The sequence below is a fragment of the Podarcis cretensis genome, assembly GCF_951804945.1.
Source record: "Podarcis cretensis genome assembly, chromosome: 1".
Lineage (NCBI taxonomy): Eukaryota > Metazoa > Chordata > Lepidosauria > Squamata > Lacertidae > Podarcis > Podarcis cretensis.
Genome location: NC_137170.1, coordinates 11,854,447 through 11,872,180, shown reverse-complemented (window position 1 = coordinate 11,872,180; position 17,734 = coordinate 11,854,447). Strand labels below are relative to the sequence as shown.

The 17,734-nt window shown below is 47.8% G+C and overlaps 1 protein-coding gene and 1 long non-coding RNA gene across 2 annotated transcripts in view; one reads left to right on the top strand and one right to left on the bottom strand.

The window, feature by feature from the left end:
• LOC307209050 overlaps positions 1-17,734 on the top strand; it is a 282,806-nt gene that overhangs the window by 175,659 nt on the left and 89,413 nt on the right. The gene's annotated exons all lie outside the window — the stretch shown is intronic.
• BRF1 (BRF1 general transcription factor IIIB subunit) overlaps positions 1-17,734 on the bottom strand; it is a 222,047-nt gene that overhangs the window by 116,488 nt on the left and 87,825 nt on the right. The window contains exons 6-7 of the mRNA XM_079994663.1: positions 6,523-6,672; positions 291-384 (exon numbers count right to left, since the gene is read on the bottom strand). Of these exons, the coding sequence (XP_079850789.1) occupies positions 291-384; positions 6,523-6,672 (244 nt within the window). The remainder of the gene's footprint in view (positions 1-290; positions 385-6,522; positions 6,673-17,734) is intronic.

The window sequence follows — 17,734 nt, the reverse complement described above, 5'->3', positions numbered from 1 at the left end:
CTTCAAATCTAGGCTCCAGGACCAGCAAATGACCTGGATTGAAGAATAAACCTTCCCAGCCTATATCTGGGTACAGCCACTCCTCACAGCCCAAGCTAGGCCCTGGTGCTCACCACCATTTATATTCCTATCAGCAGAAAGTTCTGTGTGAAACTGCTACTCTTGCACAGTGTCAGGATTGTGCAGGCAAAGAATGTCTTTCTAGAAGTGTAAAATAGTCCTGTCCTCATGGTAAACACATTGCTCTTCATCTTACGTAAAATGCGAAGACCCCCACAAACTTGACCTACCTTTTTCTTAGTGTTGATTCGCCAACTTTAACCACTCTGATGACTTCTTTCACAGTGCGCCGAAAATCATGCATTCTTGCCGCAACTAGAAGAGCTAGAGCATAAACAGGGAAAGGGCTACATCAAAAGGCAGTTCAATGCGGGGGAAAGCAAGGGAATACAGTGAGTCATGCAAGTACCATCTGAAATTCTAATTCTCATATTAATTTTAAAATATTGATGTTTAGCTCTGGGCTTGAATACAGAGTGATTAAATTGGAATTTTATAAAACTTACTTTGCATGCAGTAAAATCAAGCCAGCTGCAGAAAAAGTTCTATAAATGCAACACAGGGCTTTTTTCTTTTGGACACACCATATCCTTGCAAACTCACATGCACACACACTGCAAGGTAAAGGCCAAAGAGCTCCAGCATTGATGCAAAGTTCACATTCCTCACCCCAATGATCATGATCAGACATGCCTGAAGCAAAATGATGTAGCATTGAAGAAGCTAAGTGACTATGCAGATTAAGGGGTGGAGCTATGCAGATAGAAGAAGGTTGATTCTCAATGGCAAGGATCACCCGGGGATGGAAAGCAGGTTTAGTCCATCCATCCCAAGCCCAACAGGGTTCCCAAGTGCACCCATTTACATATATTTAGATGGATGTTATTTATGTTCTGCATTTGTCCCTCATCTACATAATCAGTGAAACTGTCTCAACCTAAAAAAAAGATTATAAAAGATGACAAAAAATGCTTGACCAGTAGTTGTGGAATGCCACGGTCAAGATTACAAGAATAAATCTGTCCAGGACAAACAGGTGCAGAACCCTGGCTTAAATAAAACGGGATTGCCTTCTGCTCCAGCTGTATAATATCTGGGATCTGTGGGCAAATTCCCTTCCACTGTAATCTGTACCAGGGCTTGAGTTATCTGTGGTTCAATTGAAAGCACAACAGAAGCTTTTAAAGTACAGAAAGGAGTGGACAGGGGGACAATTTTCTCCCTAATTCTAGAACCTGAAGAGTCACCCAGCAAAATTCACTAAAAGCAGGGACCAAACAAAAAACAAAAAACACCACTTTTTCAAACAACATTTATTCACAGGGCTGTCACCCAAGTCAATAAATCCTAGTCAATAAAATCTGTACAAGTTTGCATGTGAATAAACAATAATTCTGAAGAAAAGGGCACTGCTAACACATACTGGGCACTATGCAGCAATAGTTAGATTCAGAGTAGACCTATCGAAATTAATAGAATTAAGTAACTTGCCCATTTATTTCACTTTGTGCAAGCAGTTTTGCTCTACGTAATGGGACTTTCTCCCCTCTCCTCCTGCCCTCTGTGTTTCCCTAACCCTCTGGAGTAGATACAGGAATAGTGCAGGGCACACATGGGGGCGGGGGGGGAGAGGGCAAAAAGTATCATTGTACAAGTGCGAGTCATTTTACTCATGCATTTTTGTAAAGAAAATGGCACTGAGAATGGCTAACGTCACCTGTCAACCCCAAGTCTCTTTAAAGCACTTATTTTTTATAGAGTTGGTTTTGTTTTAATCTTTGAAAAACTGATTAATTGGTTAAATTTTGCAGTATTACTTCGCTGACTAGTGCAATCAAATGCCATCGTGTTCACGGCCCTGCTTCAGAGTTTTCCAAAGGAATCTGGCTGGCCACTGTTAAAAGAAAATTGGACAAGATTGATCATAGTCTGATCCAGGAGGCCCTTTCTTCTGCTCTTACATAATCACCTAATTCCATGTGCTACAAAAACCACTAGCACGATGCTCTTCAGGGAGCTTATTGTCTCTGCTCGAGGAATACTAATGTGCGGATTACTCCACTAGAAACTCATGCTGCGTTGTGAGGGGTTCTGTTAGGCCAGCGGAGAGTGGACTTTAGCCTTGCTTTCTTTAGCAAAACCTCAAGCTCCCAGCAACCGCAGCCAGATGCAAAATAGTGGCATGGAGACACATTGTTTAAATCAGGGTCAGCAACCTGTGGCCCATGGGCCACAAGCGGCACAGGGGGTTGTTTAAACAGCCCACGAGCTATCCCTGAACCAAGCTGCCCGCTCAGCGAGTCCCCGCGTGCTGCGCTAAACCTGCACAGCGTGGAGCGGGGACTCGCTTCCGCGGCGCCGGAACACGATCCGGCCCATGGAGCAATCTCCACAGGAGTGAACCAGCCCAGGCGAGATAAACCTTGCCGACCCCTGGTTTAAATTAAGGGACTGGGTACCTCCGAGACATACTCAACCCTGGAAATTGTTTCCAGCATCAGGACTGAGCTTTCCGTCACATCACACAAAGACCCAGCCCTGGTTTTCCTCTTCAAGCTTTCTTCCTATCAGCAGCACACTTTAGAAAGGGGGGGAGGGCTTTCTGTTGTTGCTCTTGTGAAACAATTTGAAGTCAAAGTCTTTGCTGATCTAGAATCATAGAATCATAGAATCATAGAGTTGGAAGAGACCATAAGGGCCATCGAGTCCAACCCCCTGCCAAGCAGGAAACACCATCAGAGCACTCCTGACATATGGTTGTCAAGCCTCTGCTTAAAGACCTCCAAAGAAGGAGACTCCACCACACTCCTTGGCAGCAAATTCCACTGTCGAACAGCTCTTACTGTCAGGAAGTTCTTCCTAATGTTTAGCTGGAATCTTCTTTCTTGTAGTTTGGAACCATTGCTCCGTGTCCGCTTCTCTGGAGCAGCAGAAAACAACCTTTCTCCCTCCTCTATGTGACATCCTTTTATATATTTGAACATGGCTATCATATCACCCCTTAACCTCCTCTTCTCCAGGCTAAACATGCCCAGCTCCCTTAGCCGTTCCTCATAAGGCATCGTTTCCAGGCCTTTGACCATTTTGGTTGCCCTCCTCTGGACACGTTCCAGTTTGTCTGTGTCCTTCTTGAACTGTGGTGCCCAGAACTGGACACAGTACTCCAGGTGAGGTCTGACCAGAGCAGAATACAGTGGCACTATTACTTCCCTTGATCTAGACGCTATACTCCTATTGATGCAGCCCAGAATTGCATTGGCTTTTTTAGCTGCCGCGTCACACTGTTGGCTCATGTCAAGTTTGTGGTCAACCAAGACTCCTAGATCCTTTTCACATGTACTGCTCTCAAGCCAGGTGTCACCCATCTTGTATTTGTGCCTCTCATTTTTTTTTTGCCCAAGTGCAATACTTTACATTTCTCCCTCTTAAAATTCATCTTGTTTGTTTTGGCCCAGTTCTCTAATCTGTCAAGGTTGTTTTGAAGTGTGATCCTGTCCTCTGGGGTGTTAGCCACCCCTCCCAGTTTGGTGTCATCTGCAAATTTGATCAGGATGCCCTTGAGTCCATCATCCAAGTCGTTGATAAAGATGTTGAATAAGACCGGGCCCAAGACAGAACCCTGTGGCACCCCACTAGTCACTCTTCTCCAGGATGAAGAGGAACCATTGATGAGCACCCTTTGGGTTCGGTCAGTCAGCCAGTTACAAATCCACTGAGTGGTAGCATAGTCAAGTCCGCATTTTACCAGCTTCTTTACAAGAATATCATGGGGCACCTTGTCAAATGCCTTGCTGAAATCAAGGTAGGCTACATCCACTGCGTTCCCTTCATCTACCAGGCTTGTAATTCTGTCAAAAAACGAGATCAGGTTAGTCTGACATGACTTATTTTTCAGAAATCCATGCTGACTATTGGTGATCACAGCATTCCTTTCTAGGTGCTCACAGACTGTTTGCTTAATGATCTGCTCCAGAATCTTCCCTGGTATTGATGTCAGACTGACTGGGTGGTAATTATTTGGGTCCTCTCTTTTCCCCTTTTTGAAAATAGGGACAACATTTGCCCTCCTCCAGTCTGCCGGGACTTCGCCTGTTCTCCAGGAATTCTCAAAGATGACTGCCAGTGGTTCTGAGATCACATCTGCCAGTTCTTTTAATACTCTTGGATGCAGTTCATCTGGCCCTGGAGACTTGAATACATCTAGACTAGCCAAGTATTCTTGTACTATCTCCTTAGTTATTCTGAGCTGTGTTTCCTCTGCTGAATCATTTGCTCCAAATTTTTCAGGTCGGGCATTGTTTTCTTTATCGGAGAAGACTGAGGCAAAGAAGGCATTGAGGAGTTCAGCCCTTTCTGTGTCCCCTGTTTGCATTTCACCAGCTTCTCCTCTGAGTGACCCCACTGTTTCTTTGTTCTTCCTTTTGCTACGAACATACCCATAAAAGCCTTTTTTGTTGCTTTTAACCTCTCTAGCAAGCCTGAGTTCATTCTGTGCTTTAGCTTTTCTGACTTTGTGTCTACACGTGCTGGCTATTTGTTTGAATTCCTCTTTGGTGGTTTCCCCCCTTTTCCATTTTTTGTACACATCCTTTTTTAATCTTAACTCAGTTAAAAGTTCTTTAGATAGCCACCCTGGCTTCTTTAGGCACCTTCCATGTTTCCGTCTCATTGGTATTGCCTGAAGTTGTGCTTTTACTATCTCCCTCTTAACAAACTCCCAGTCATCATGAACTCCCTTTCCTTTTAGTATTACTGTCCATGGGATCTCACCCAGCACTTCCCTAAGTTTTATGAAGTCAGCTTTCTTAAAGTCAAGAAATTGAGTCCTAGTATGCTTGGCTGCTCCTTTCCGCTGTATAGTAAACTTCAGAAGAGCATGATCACTCGCGCCTAATGATCCTTCCACTTCTACCCCACTATCCAGGTCATCAACACTGGTTAGGACCAGATCTAAAATGGCTATTCCTCTTGTTGCTTCTCCCACTTTCTGGACAATGAAGTTGTCTGCAAGGCCAGTGAGGAATCTGTTTGACCTTATGCTCTTGGCTGAGTTTGACATCCAACAAATATCCGGGTAACTGAAGTCTCCCATTACTACTATCTCCCTTCCTTTTGCATGCTTGGCCATCTGTTCCAGGAAGGCATCATCTATGTCCTCCGTTTGGCTTGGGGATCTATAGTAAACTCCCACAATGAGGTCACTGTTATTCTTCTCTCCCTTAATTTTGACCCAAATGCTCTCACTTTGGCTTTGAGGTTCTAAATCTTGGATCTCTTCACAGGTATACACATCCCTGACATATCACGCCACTCCTCCTCCTTTCTTGTCTGGTCTGTTTCTCTGAAATAGATTGTATCCCTCCATTATTACATTCCAATCGTAGGACTTATCCCACCAGGTTTCAGTGGTGCCTATTATGTCATATTTAGTTTGCTGTACCAAGAGCTCAAGCTCATTTTGTTTATTTCCCATGCTTTGCGCATTAGTGTACAGACATTGAAGTCCATTAATCATTCCCCCGTGTCTCTTATTTAAGGATTTTTTCCTCCCACCACTAGGTCTGCGTGCTGTTTGCTCCATTTGGTCTATGACATTTGGATGATCATCTTCATCAATTGATAGACTCCTACCTTCAGGAGCACTGTCTCAGGATCTACTGCAAACCATACAGTGATTGGTTACCAGCAGAGTTTGATCTACCGTTCTGTTGTTGTCGGCATCCATCTATCTCAAGAGACAAGAGAGTGCACCTGCTGCATTAGCAGCACCGAAGTGACCTCCCTGGGGTGCAAGCCTGGGCAGTGTGTATTTCTATGGGTCCTGAGAGGACAAGACCCGCCTCTTGGCTCTGCTGATGTGGTCCAAAGGAAAGCAGAGCAGTACGTTTGAGAGTCCCATGGACTGCAAGAAGATCAAACCTTTCCATTCTTAAGGAAATCAGCCCTGAGTGCTCACTGGAAGGACAGATGCTGAAGCTGAGGCTCCAATACTTTGGCCACCTCATGGGAAGAGAAGACTCCCTGGAAAAGACCCTGATGTTGGGAAAGATGGAGGGCACAAGGAGAAGGGGACAACAGAGGATGAGATGGTTGGACAGTGTTCTCGAAGCTACCAACATGAGTTTGACAAAACTGCGGGAGGCAGCGGAAGACAGGAGTGCCTGGCGTGCTCTGGTCCATGGGGTCACGAAGAGTTGGACACGACTAAACAACAACATGTTTGGCACCAGCTTGGCTGCAGGAGTTGCAGGAAGGAGGCGTACAAGGCGCTATCCAACCTCTTTGGACTAGTCCCTGGAGTTGAATTCCAACCTTCTTCAGCTTGATTCTAAGGTCGTGCTTGTCGATTCACCAACTGCTTCTTACTTACAAAATGAACAGGGGGTCACCTGCAAAGCGCCTTCTGCACAACCCACTGCTGCTGCTCTATGCACCCAACAATTCCCACAAATTCTTCCATACCTGCACCACAAAGCCCCGAAGGCCGTCGCCCTGTGTGCATCCAGTCTCTCTTCATCTGCTGCAGGAGCCTCAGGGCAGTCATGGAAACCTCATGGTTCTTATCGCCAAACTCCAGCATGTGTGCAAAACGAGGAATATATAAACATGGATCTGCAACAAAACAAGAGTCGGCTATTTCTGATCCTGACCTTTACTTTCGTGAACATGCTTCTTGAACAATAAAGCCTACCGTCAGTTCTTAGTTCACTGACAGAAAATGGGTTACACTACTGCAACGTTTCCAATCCAGACAGGTAACAACATGTTCCAGCGGAAGAAGTACATAGGGACACGGAAAGATGTTTTATAGAGTCAGACCATTGGCCATGTAGCTGAGCCCTGTCTAAATTGACTGACAGGGACTGTTGTGGGTTTTGGACAGGGGGCACTCCTAGCTCTATGTCAAGGATTGAGCCAGGGACCTTTTGCATGCAAATCAGATGTTCTACCAAAAAAACCCAAACCCACCATGATTTTCAAGTTAGTGCACTACACAAGGAAATAACATGAACTGCTGACTTCTGTGGACTGTAAAGAATACGACAATGCATGCAATAACCAGGGCAGTAAAAGATATTGCCAGAATGCTGGGGAAGGGGGGAGGCGTGCCCAGGGGTGTGCTAGAGGGCAGCACCACCTGGGAGCAGAAAGTGACAGGGGAAAATAATGTTCTCGTAAAGCATGCAGAACATTTTGTCTCTAAATTTTTCCCGTATCAAGTGTTCCTCTCTCATATCATAGATCAAGGGGGTGGGGAGAAGAGGTCATAAAATGTTTTTACTTAACAACAACAAAAAATCTGCAATTTTTATTCTCGCACTTTGATTTAAGCATGCTCTTTTATATTATTATTTACAATGCACATGCGACCACACAATTACACCAACTCAAATACTGACAGTACAAAAATACGAACATAAATGCTACACCTGTGACTTCCCTCCACCAGCGTTCGTCACTTCTTATTTTTTAATATTCTTATTTAGATTGTGATTTGTAACTCTCATCCTTAATAGTACTTCTTAACTAATACCGTATTTTTCGCCCTATAGGACGCACCGGCCCATAGGACGCACCTAGTTTTTTGGGGGGGAAATCAAGGAAAAACATTTTATTCCCCCCCCCCCCAGGTTTGCGCAGCCATCCCCAAGCTAGAAGAGGGAGACAGAGCGCTCCGTCTCCCTCTTCTGCCTTCAGGGACAGCCTCTCTAGCCTCCGTGGGACAGCGGCTTGCCCTGCTGTCCCCCGAGTTTGTGGGGCTGGCAGGGGGGAGAAGCAAGCGCTCCGCCTCCCCGCTATCCCCCGAGCTTGTGGGGCTGGCGGGGGGGGGGAGAAGCAAGCTTGCTTCTCCCCCCCCCGCCAGCCTCCAGACTAGGTCGAGGACTAGCGGGGTGGCGGCGCTGCGACTCCCCGCTGTCCCCCGAGCTTTTGGGCTACAGGCTGCTGCCCGCAAGCCTTGCGAGCCCACGGGACCTCCCGCCGGGCTTGCAAGACTTGCGGATAACTTCCTGAAGCCTGGAGAGAGAGGGGGGTCGGTGCGCACCGACCCCTCTCGCTCTCCAGGCTTCAGCGAAAGCCTGCATTCGCCCCATAGGATGCACACACATTTCCCCTTCATTTTTGGAGGGGAAAAAGTGCGTCCTATAGGGCAAAAAATACGGTATTTTGTTTTCTGAGCCAACTTCACAAACTTATCAGACTCGACACAGGGAGTACATGATCAGGACCTCCTGTACATATTCATTTGTCTTTGGCTTCAAAACAACAATGTGAGGCACTGGCAGTGGGTGAAAGGCTTCTGCAGCCATTCTGTTTCCTCAATCTAAATTCCAACAGCCTGTTTAGCCCAGGAGGGCAGGTACAAGATGTCAGTTAAATAAGCAGCCCCACGTGGCTGCTTTGAAGCTTGTTTTTAAAGAGCAACACGTATACCATGAGCGATCTGGCAGGTCATCTCTAGCTTAGCCCAGTGGGCTAGCAATTGCAGGAGTAAAGGACTAGCAAAATCCAGTCTTCTGAAGAGTATTAGAGTTGCCAGAAAAGTGTGCTGAGAGCATAGCAGCTGTGGTGGCCCACTTTGGAGGAATTGAGAGTGGGGTTAGGCTGCAACTCCCTTCCCAAGGTGGCACGTAAAAGGAATCGCTCACCTGGGCTGTAAAGTTTATGCTAGAAGAATCAATGTTCCACCAGGCATAGATTAGATTGTGTTTATTTCCCCTTTCCTGAAGGAGTGGTACAGGTTTTCCAGTGACAAACAGTTGTTTGGCTTTTCTGCTTTATTATACAATTTTCATTCATGCATGTTGCTTTAATAATTTTATGCAAGCAAACCACCTGAAAAGCAGTATATGTAACTTACATAAATAAATATTTTCAGATTCTCATTTGGAAAACCAATTAGAGCATGCAGCCATGTGGTTTTACCAGCCCACTTGTTTTTCCGATTTATCTCAGTTTAATGTGCTTAGCAATGCAGCTTGATGCCTAACAGTTGCGCCGCAATAAAATCATTTTTATATTGGTGTTTGTGGTTCCAAACGAAGAAAGCTACATAAATAGTGCTTTTTTGAGGGGTCAACTTCTAATGCAGCAGATTATTATTTTTTAAGCCTTTGTTTAATACGTTTATGCTCTTCTGCGGAGGAATCAGTTTCTCATTTCCTGCCAGGTAATTTGTCGGCGAATATGCTTTCTCAATTGATGCCCTGCTTGAGTTCTTCTGTTGATAAAGATGAGGCTTTGCTTGAAAATGTTCATTTAAATAGTTCTTGTAGACTTATAATGAATGAAATCAGTTTCATTTGCTGCTAAGTGTTAACACTTATCAATTATGCAGCGAGTTCTGTTTATTCTTATTGTGTGATAAGATGACCACACATACACATATTCCGCAACGCTGCATGAAAACCTCTGTACAGGCAGTAGTAGATCATAGTAAAAATACCAAGTAAATTATTAACACTACCTGAGTTGTAGAGATTCATGGAGGAAATTCGCACATTATTTATCCATGATGGTCATACAGATTTATAGTTAAATTGCTGTAAATCAATGAACTTGTTTGGAAGAACTAAAGACCCCAAGAAAATCTAGTATCCCAAGTAAAAGCAAATGCTATAAATCTTCGGCATCATAACTTCATTAATATATAAAATGTGTAAGCAAACAATAAATACGATTTTTGCGGCTGCATTTCTATGTTACATTTCGGAATGCAACAGAGAGAGAGAAAATCACAAAACTTTCTCATGTGCTTTGGCAGCGGTAACATGAAGGCAGCTAGCAGGTCACAAGATAAGAATCTCCTAGGATAAGGTTAAAGACTTTTTATCACTTTTTTACCTAAAGCTGCCCTGCACAGAGCCTCAAATGCATTGTGGTATTTCAGAAAATTATTTTGTCTTTCATGCTTACAGACTGCCTTGACAACACCAGTCTGCACTGTGCGTTAATAGAAAAGTGAAACTCACCAAAGAAATTAAAAGCCTTGAAGACTGAACAATTCAATTCCCAAAACTGATTAAATGAAAATATTAAGGCCCACAGAAAACAAGGTACTTTCTTCCAAGTACCATGTTAGCTTGTGATGCCAGAAGATTCTTTAAAAAATAATCCTATGGAAGTTATAAAGGTGTGTAGAGTTTTGTTTTGTAATGCTGTAAGACTGAGCCCTAGTTCAGATGTAATGGGGAACTATGGATTCCTACTACATGAAGTCTTGAGTGCACACACTCCATCTCGTTCTGTGCATACCAAAGGAGATCAAAAGCACCCACCCACAGGTTTCGACAAACCAAGTTCCTTGTGACATTCTAACTCAGGAGATGGTGGTTTGTTTAAACGACAATCTGTGAGAACAAGCCAGGAACCAGAACCATTGCTTTAATCTGTTTCATTCTCATTTAGTATAGCAGTCTTTAGCACCATTTGGTGGGATACAAATTTAACAAATAGTTCAAACACAAACCAGTCACCCATGTTCAGATATCACAGGAAACTTGGTTTGTTTAAAAGCAGAAGCGGAAGCTCCTAATCTCCTTGTAAAAGCAAAATGGGAGAAATGTGTGAGCCTAAGGCTCGTCACAAGTTTCTTCACATAGCTGGAAACCACGGTTTTTCATTTTATGTGAGTGTTAAGTTGTGGGTTGACATAGCAGACGACACAGCGATTTCTCCAAGTAGCTCTTTATTTTGTAAGCTGGAATAGAACTGACTGCAAACAGCTCAGCCGGCCTGCTTTTATAGGCAGCCGGCTGTCAACATTGTAGCAACAACAGCCCAGAGTTCCCGCCTAAAATAACTGACGTGGACCTGAGTGAAAACTATCTACAGACCTGAGTGAAAACTATATACAGTATCCCCCTGCTGGCCCAGGGTGAAACTTCACTACATAACACCCCTCCCCACCGAGATAAGGCGTTAGTTACAATCGTAATGGTTTCCTTATATACAGCACTACGCGTAATGGTTCAATTAGGCACAAAAGCATATCGGTTACATTTCCCATACTTAGACCAACAGTGATACATGTCCAACAACATAGTCCTTTAAATAAGTTGGGCGCTTGGAAACTCTGCCAGACCGCCGGGGACTGGTAGCCAAGTCCAGAGGGCCACACAGTTCTTGCTGAGGCTGTGGTGCGACCCTAGGTGGCGTTGGAACCAACTCCCCTGGATCCGCTGCTGTGGGTGGAGCCTCCGCAAGTGGAGTGATCTGAGTCTGTGGTAAGTCTGGCAGACCCTCTGAAGCGGCTTGGTTCGGCTCCACGCTGGCAGTTTGCGAGGGAGGTGTAGGTGGGGCCTCGCCATCTGTACATGTCTCTTCTGGAGCCGCAAGCGCAGTTGGGGGCACCACGGTAGTGTCCAAGTCCCCAACCCTGCGCCTAAGCTGGTCTATGTACCGTCGCCACAAGCGTCCGTCTTCGAGTGCCACCTGGTACGAGCGAGGTCCAGTGACTCCCACTACTGTGGCTGGCACCCAAGGAATGTCCCCCACATAGTTCCGGGCAAAGACCTGGTTTCCTGGGACAAATGACCGTGGCGCGTTGGCACAGCCTGGGGGTTCAGCCACGGCAAAGTCCGGGTGTAGCCGGTCGAGCGGTGACCTGAGGCGGCGGCCCATAAGCAGTTCAGCAGGACTCCGCCCTGTGGCCGCATGAGGGGTGATGTGTTGCACGAACAAGTATTCAGCGACCCGCTCATGCCAGTCCCCCCGGTCCAGGCGCGCCAGTGCCTCTTTTGCCGAGCGCACCATTCTTTCCGCTTGCCCGTTGCTGGATGGATGAAAGGGTGCCGTTAGGGCATGGCGGATGCCCAGTCCCAAAAGATACCACTCAAACATGCCTGACGTGAACTGCGGTCTATTGTCAGAGACAAGGACATCAGGACACCCATGCGTTGCAAACAGGCCTCGCAGCACCCGGATGACGGCTTCGGTAGTGGTGGAGGGCATCAGGGCGACCTCCAGCCATTTGGAATAGGCGTCCACCACTACCATAAAGGTCCAGCCGTGAAAGGGGCCAGCCAGATCGATGTGCACCCTCGACCAGGGTGTCTTTGGCGTCTCCCAGGTGTGTCCCTTAGCTGCCGGTGGTGCAGGCCTCGACTCTTGGCACGCTTGACAGGCGGACACCAGGCAGTGATGGCATCGTCCATATTAGGCCACCAGACGTAACACCGAGCCAACGCCTTCATTTTGACAATTCCCGGGTGGCCAACGTGCAGAGCCTCCAGGACGCGCTGACGGAGTCCCTGGGGAATCACGACACGGTCTCCCCACAGCAGACAGCCGCGATGAGCTGAGAGTTCATGTTGTCTGGTTGCAAAGGGCTGGAACTCCGATGCAAAAGGCCCTTGTGGCCACCCCCTCCACACCCAGTTGAGCACCCGGCTGATGGTGCGATCCTGGGCAGACGCGGAGGCCACAGTGGCAGCCGATACAGGCGCTGCCGGAAGATCCTCAATCAGAAGGAGCGATGAAGCTGGAGCCGGGTCTTCCACAAATGCTGGAAGAGGGCAACGGCTGAGGGCGTCGGCATGGCCCATCGATTTCCCGGGGCGATGGATGAGCCGGTAGTGGTAGGCAGCCAGGAAAACAGTCCATCGCAGCATGCGTGGCGAGAGGACTGGTGGAGTTGGACGATCACCGGCGAGGAGGCCCAGGAGTGGCTTGTGGTCAGTGATGAGGTCAAAAGTCCTGCCATAGAGGTATTCATGGAACCTCTTCACTCCAGCCACAAGTGCCAGTGCCTCCTTGTCGAGCTGGCTGTAATTCCGTTCCGTCGGAGATAGCGTCCTGGAAAAGTAGGCGAGCGGTGCTTCTCTCCCGTCTGGAAAACGGTGACTAAGGACAGCACTGATGCCAAAAGGTGAGGCGTCGCAGGCAAGGACCAGCGGCCTGGATTCACTATACTGTACCAGCACACTGTCTGATGAAAGGAGAGCCTTGACCGCGTTGAAGGCCGCCGTCTCCCGATGACCCCAGGCCCAAGGCGTCTTAGTGCTAAGGAGTCGGTGAAGAGGCTCAGCCACTGTGGCTTTGTGGGGCAGGAACATGTTATAAAAGTTCAGCAGCCCCAGGAACGCCTGCAACTCCGTCTTGTTCTTTGGGGTGGGGGCCTGCTGGATAGCGCGGATCTTGGATGTGGTCGGGTGAAGGCCGGAGGCATCGATAAGATAGCCCAGGAACTCTACCTGTGGAACGGCGATCTGGCACTTTTCCCTCTTTACCTTGAGCCCAGCCTCTTGGAACCTGGTCAGCACGGCACGGAGGCGCTCGAACAGCTGCTGGTGTGAGTCTGCAGACACCAAGACGTCATCAAAATATGGTACCACGCCCGGAAGCCCTTGCAGGAGACGCTCCATAAGGCTTTGGAAGATGCCAGGAGCCACACTCACCCCGAACTGCAACCGGCGGCAACGGAATGCCCCCCGGTGGGTGACGATCGTCTGGGCTTCAGCAGTGGCATCATCGACTGGCAGTTGTTGATAGGCTTGGGCAAGGTCCAGCTTAGTGAAGACCTTACCCTCACCCAGGGAATGCAGCAGGTGTTGGACAACAGGAACCGGATAAGCGTGCTGCTGAAGTGCCTTGTTGATCGTGCACTTGTAGTCAGCGCAGATTCTCACCGACCCATCTGGCTTGACAGGCGTGACGATGGGGGTTTCCCACTTGGCGTGGTCAACCGGCTCCAAAACTCCCTGGGCGATCAGTTTGTCCAGTTGTTCGTCCACCTTAGCCTTGAGAGCAAAGGGAACCCGGCGTGGCTTTAGCTTGATGGGGGCGACTTGTGGATCAAGGCTAAAGGAGATGGGCGTACCTGTATATTGCCCCAAGGTGCCGTCGAAAACCTCGGCAAAGTCTTTGACCAGACCCTCAGTCTCTGCGTTAGAGATGCAGTTGATGCCGGTGACTTCCAGGCCGAGGGCATCAAACCAGTCTAGCCCTAGGAGGCTTGGCCGCTGACCTTCGACCACCACCAACCGGAGCAGGCCCGAAAAATCCTTGAAGGCGATCCGGAACCGGCCAACGCCTACCACGGGAATGTCGTTTCCCTGGTAGTCTCTCAGGTGTACGCGGTGAGAGTCGAGTTGCCTTTTGGACACTCTGGGTACCAGTCTTTTGATGGTGCTCCATGACACGATGGACAGGGCAGACCCGGTGTCGATCTCCATGACACATGGAGCTCCTTCAATGAGCACCGTGACGTTCAGCTTGCGTCGCGTAGGCGAGTCGGTTTGGCCAATCGTGGTTCCAGACGGGCAGCGGCAGTTGGTGAGAGCGAAACAACTTTCCTTGGCAGACTGGAGTGAAGACTTGGACTTGCGAGTCGATGAAGGGGGGGGTGTCAGACGGAGCCGATCGGCAGACCTTAGCGATGTGGCCCTTTCTGGAACACTTCCTACAGATGGCGTCTCTGAATCGACACTTGGCACGGGAATGGTTGCCTCCGCAGCCGGCACATTCCGGTTGGCCCTTGGACTTCTGTTGGAACTTCCTGCGCTCCCGCTTTGTCTGGTGCACGTCATCGTCTTCACTGGAGGATGCCTCATCACTGCTGGCCTCTTCATGATGCACCGGAACTGGCTCCCTAGCAAGACGCGGGCTGCTGGACTTGCGGATCTCCTGGGCGGAGCGTTCAGCAGCTTCTGAGGCTACAGCCTCCTCAATGGCTTTCTGTAGCGTGAGGTCTGGCTTGGCGAGGAGACGCCGTTGCAGATGGATGTCCCGGACCCCGCAGACGATTCGATCCATCAGGGCATCGTCTAAGTCTCAGAACTCACAGTGCATTGCAGCCTGTCGCAGGGCAGTGGTGTACTTGTTGATTGACTCCCCCTCTGCCTGGTTCCGGTGGTAGAACGCATGGCGGGCAGCAATCTTGGACGGCTTTGGTGCGTAGTGGTTGCGGAGCTTCTCTTGGATCGTGTCCCATGGTGTTGCCTGGACTGCTTCAGGCGCAACCAATGCTCGGGCCGTCTCAAACACCTCAGGCCCACAGAGGCTGAGGAATAGGCCCCGCTTCCGATCCTTTGATACTGCTGTCAGCTCGTTGGCTTGGAGGTAGCAGTCGAACCGAGCGAGGTAGGAGTCCCATGATTCAGAGGCTGGCGCAAACGGCGGTAGAGGCACAAGTGAAGCCATGATTCCGATGCTGGCGTGAAGGGCGACGGATGGAACACAGTGCTCTTAGCCAGAACAGTCAGCTCTGAATTGGTTCTGTCCAGTGATTTCGCTCAGTGATTTCGCTCTGTGATTCAGCTCAGTGATTCAGCTCAGTTCAGAGGCAGGCCGCATCTGGCTGTGCTCTGATGTCCATCGATCCCACCTTCGTCGCCAGTGTTAAGTTGTGGGTTGACATAGCAGACGACACAGCGATTTCTCCAAGTAGCTCTTTATTTTGTAAGCTGGAATAGAACTGCCTGCAAACAGCTCAGCCGGCCTGCTTTTATAGGCAGCCGGCTGTCAACATTGTAGCAACAACAGCCCAGAGTTCCCGCCTAAAATAACTGACGTGGACCTGAGTGAAAACTATCTACAGACCTGAGTGAAAACTATATACAGTATCCCCCTGCTGGCCCAGGGTGAAACTTCACTACATAACAGTGAACTAGGCCTGAAAATAAAGAACTCAGATTAACACAACTAAACAGTGCCATAGAGACATCACAAAACAAGCATCAGCTCAAGGCACACTTAAATGTTGGACTTCTTCCAAACCTATGCCCAAGCTTTTGTAACATTTTCTGTATATTCGTGATTCTATGTCCTGAGTAGGTTCTGGATCAGAGATATCAACATTTTGTAGAAAGGGTTCAATACAAGTTTGGATATACAGTGGTACCTCTGGTTGCGAACAGGATCCATTCTGGAGGCCCGTTCGCAACATGAAAAGCTGCAACCTGAAGCGCTGTATCTGTGCAGGTGCGCGGCGCAATTTGGCGTTTGTGCGCATGCGCAAAGCATGATTTAGTGTTTCTGCACATGCATGAGCAGCAAAACCCAGAAGTAACCCTTTCTGGTACTTCTGGGTCGCCGCGGGATGCAACCTGAAAAAACGTAACATGAAGCAAACGTAACATGAGATATGACTGTAGTTTATCCAAACGGTTCAAAAGAGTTTGCAAAATGAGATAATCAGAAGTTTCAGAAACTCAGGAGCTCTCTTCTAGGCTGATAGCAACAACAGAAAGGGGTGCATGATTTGGAAAAGCAAGACATACTTTTTTGTGTTCACATGAACAAAAGCAACAAGCACTTACAAAGTGGATAGGTGCAACTGCTTTATTTCTGTGCCATCTGTCTAGGGAAGGTCATTACCTGTCTCTTCCCCCACCACAAGGATCATTTCTAGTTGAATGTAGATATCCCTAAGTTGTTCTCCATTATGGGGCAGGACACCACAAGAAGGGACAGAGAGGGCCTTGCAGTATCAAGTGAGCACACAGCTAAGGAAGCATTCCCTCTTCATGCTAAAAATCTTATATTCAACTAAGTCCTACTCAGAGTAAACCCACTTAAATTAATGAACCTAAGTTAATCATGTCTAGTAACAACAATGGATCTACTCCAAATAAGACGAGCATTGAATACCACCCACTCACTCCGTGCTCACCCTGCCCTCGCTGCTGACAGGCGGGCACTCATGCGCCGGGGGGGGGGGGGAGGGACAGGGCACAGAGGGTGTTTACCTTCTGCCCCCTGCCCCTGCTTGGCTGCTGCTGCAGCAGCAGCAGCCTCTGTCCCCAAGGGGGGGCACCCGAGCCTAACCAGGACACTGTAAGGAGGTGCTACTCCCCTGGGCCAGGTTGCTCACTGGGACGAGACACTTTAAGCATATTACACCGAACCCGGTCTGACTGCACTGGTTGCGGATTAGTTCCTAGGTCATTTCAAAGCGCTGGTTTGGACCTATAAAGCCTTAAACGGCTCAGGACCGCAATACCTCAAGGACCACCAACCTGGACCCTGCAATCATCATTCAAGGCCCTTCTTCATATGCCTTCCCCACAAGAGGTCCGGAGGGTGGCAATGCAACAACAGGCATTTTCTGCAGTGGATTCCTCTTTGTTGGTGTCACCTGGCACCTTCATTGTTTATATTTAGGCACCAGGAGAAAAACGCTTCTCTGTAAGCAGGCCTTTCTTTGGCTGATTAACATTCTATACCCTTTTAAATATGGGGGCTTGGGGGGTGTATTGGTTTGTTTTTGTTATTTTTATTATGTTTTTTGAGTTCTCATTTTGTATTTTTATGTTGTGAACCACCCTGTGACCTTCAGATGAAAGACAATCTACAAATTAATAATAATAATAATAATAATAATAATAATAATAGGCTTGTGGGCTTCATTAGGCATCTAGTTGCCACAGTGGCGAGCAGAATGCTGACAGATTGGCCACTGGCATGATCCAGCACAGAAGCTCTTCTATTGAAAGAAATCCCACCCCTTTTTAAAGAAAGGGATTCAGTCTGGTTTCTTGAGTCTAGTTTATTTTTTATTAAACCATAAACACAACTCAGCACTTCAGCACCTTTCGCAAACCCCACAAACACATATATTTTTTTATTCAGCTTAAAATACAAATGATAGAAAAATGAAGCTGGCAACTCCAGGCTTGTGCACTCTCTTTCCTTGGAAGTTTTTAAACAAAGGTTGTATGACCATCTGTCATGG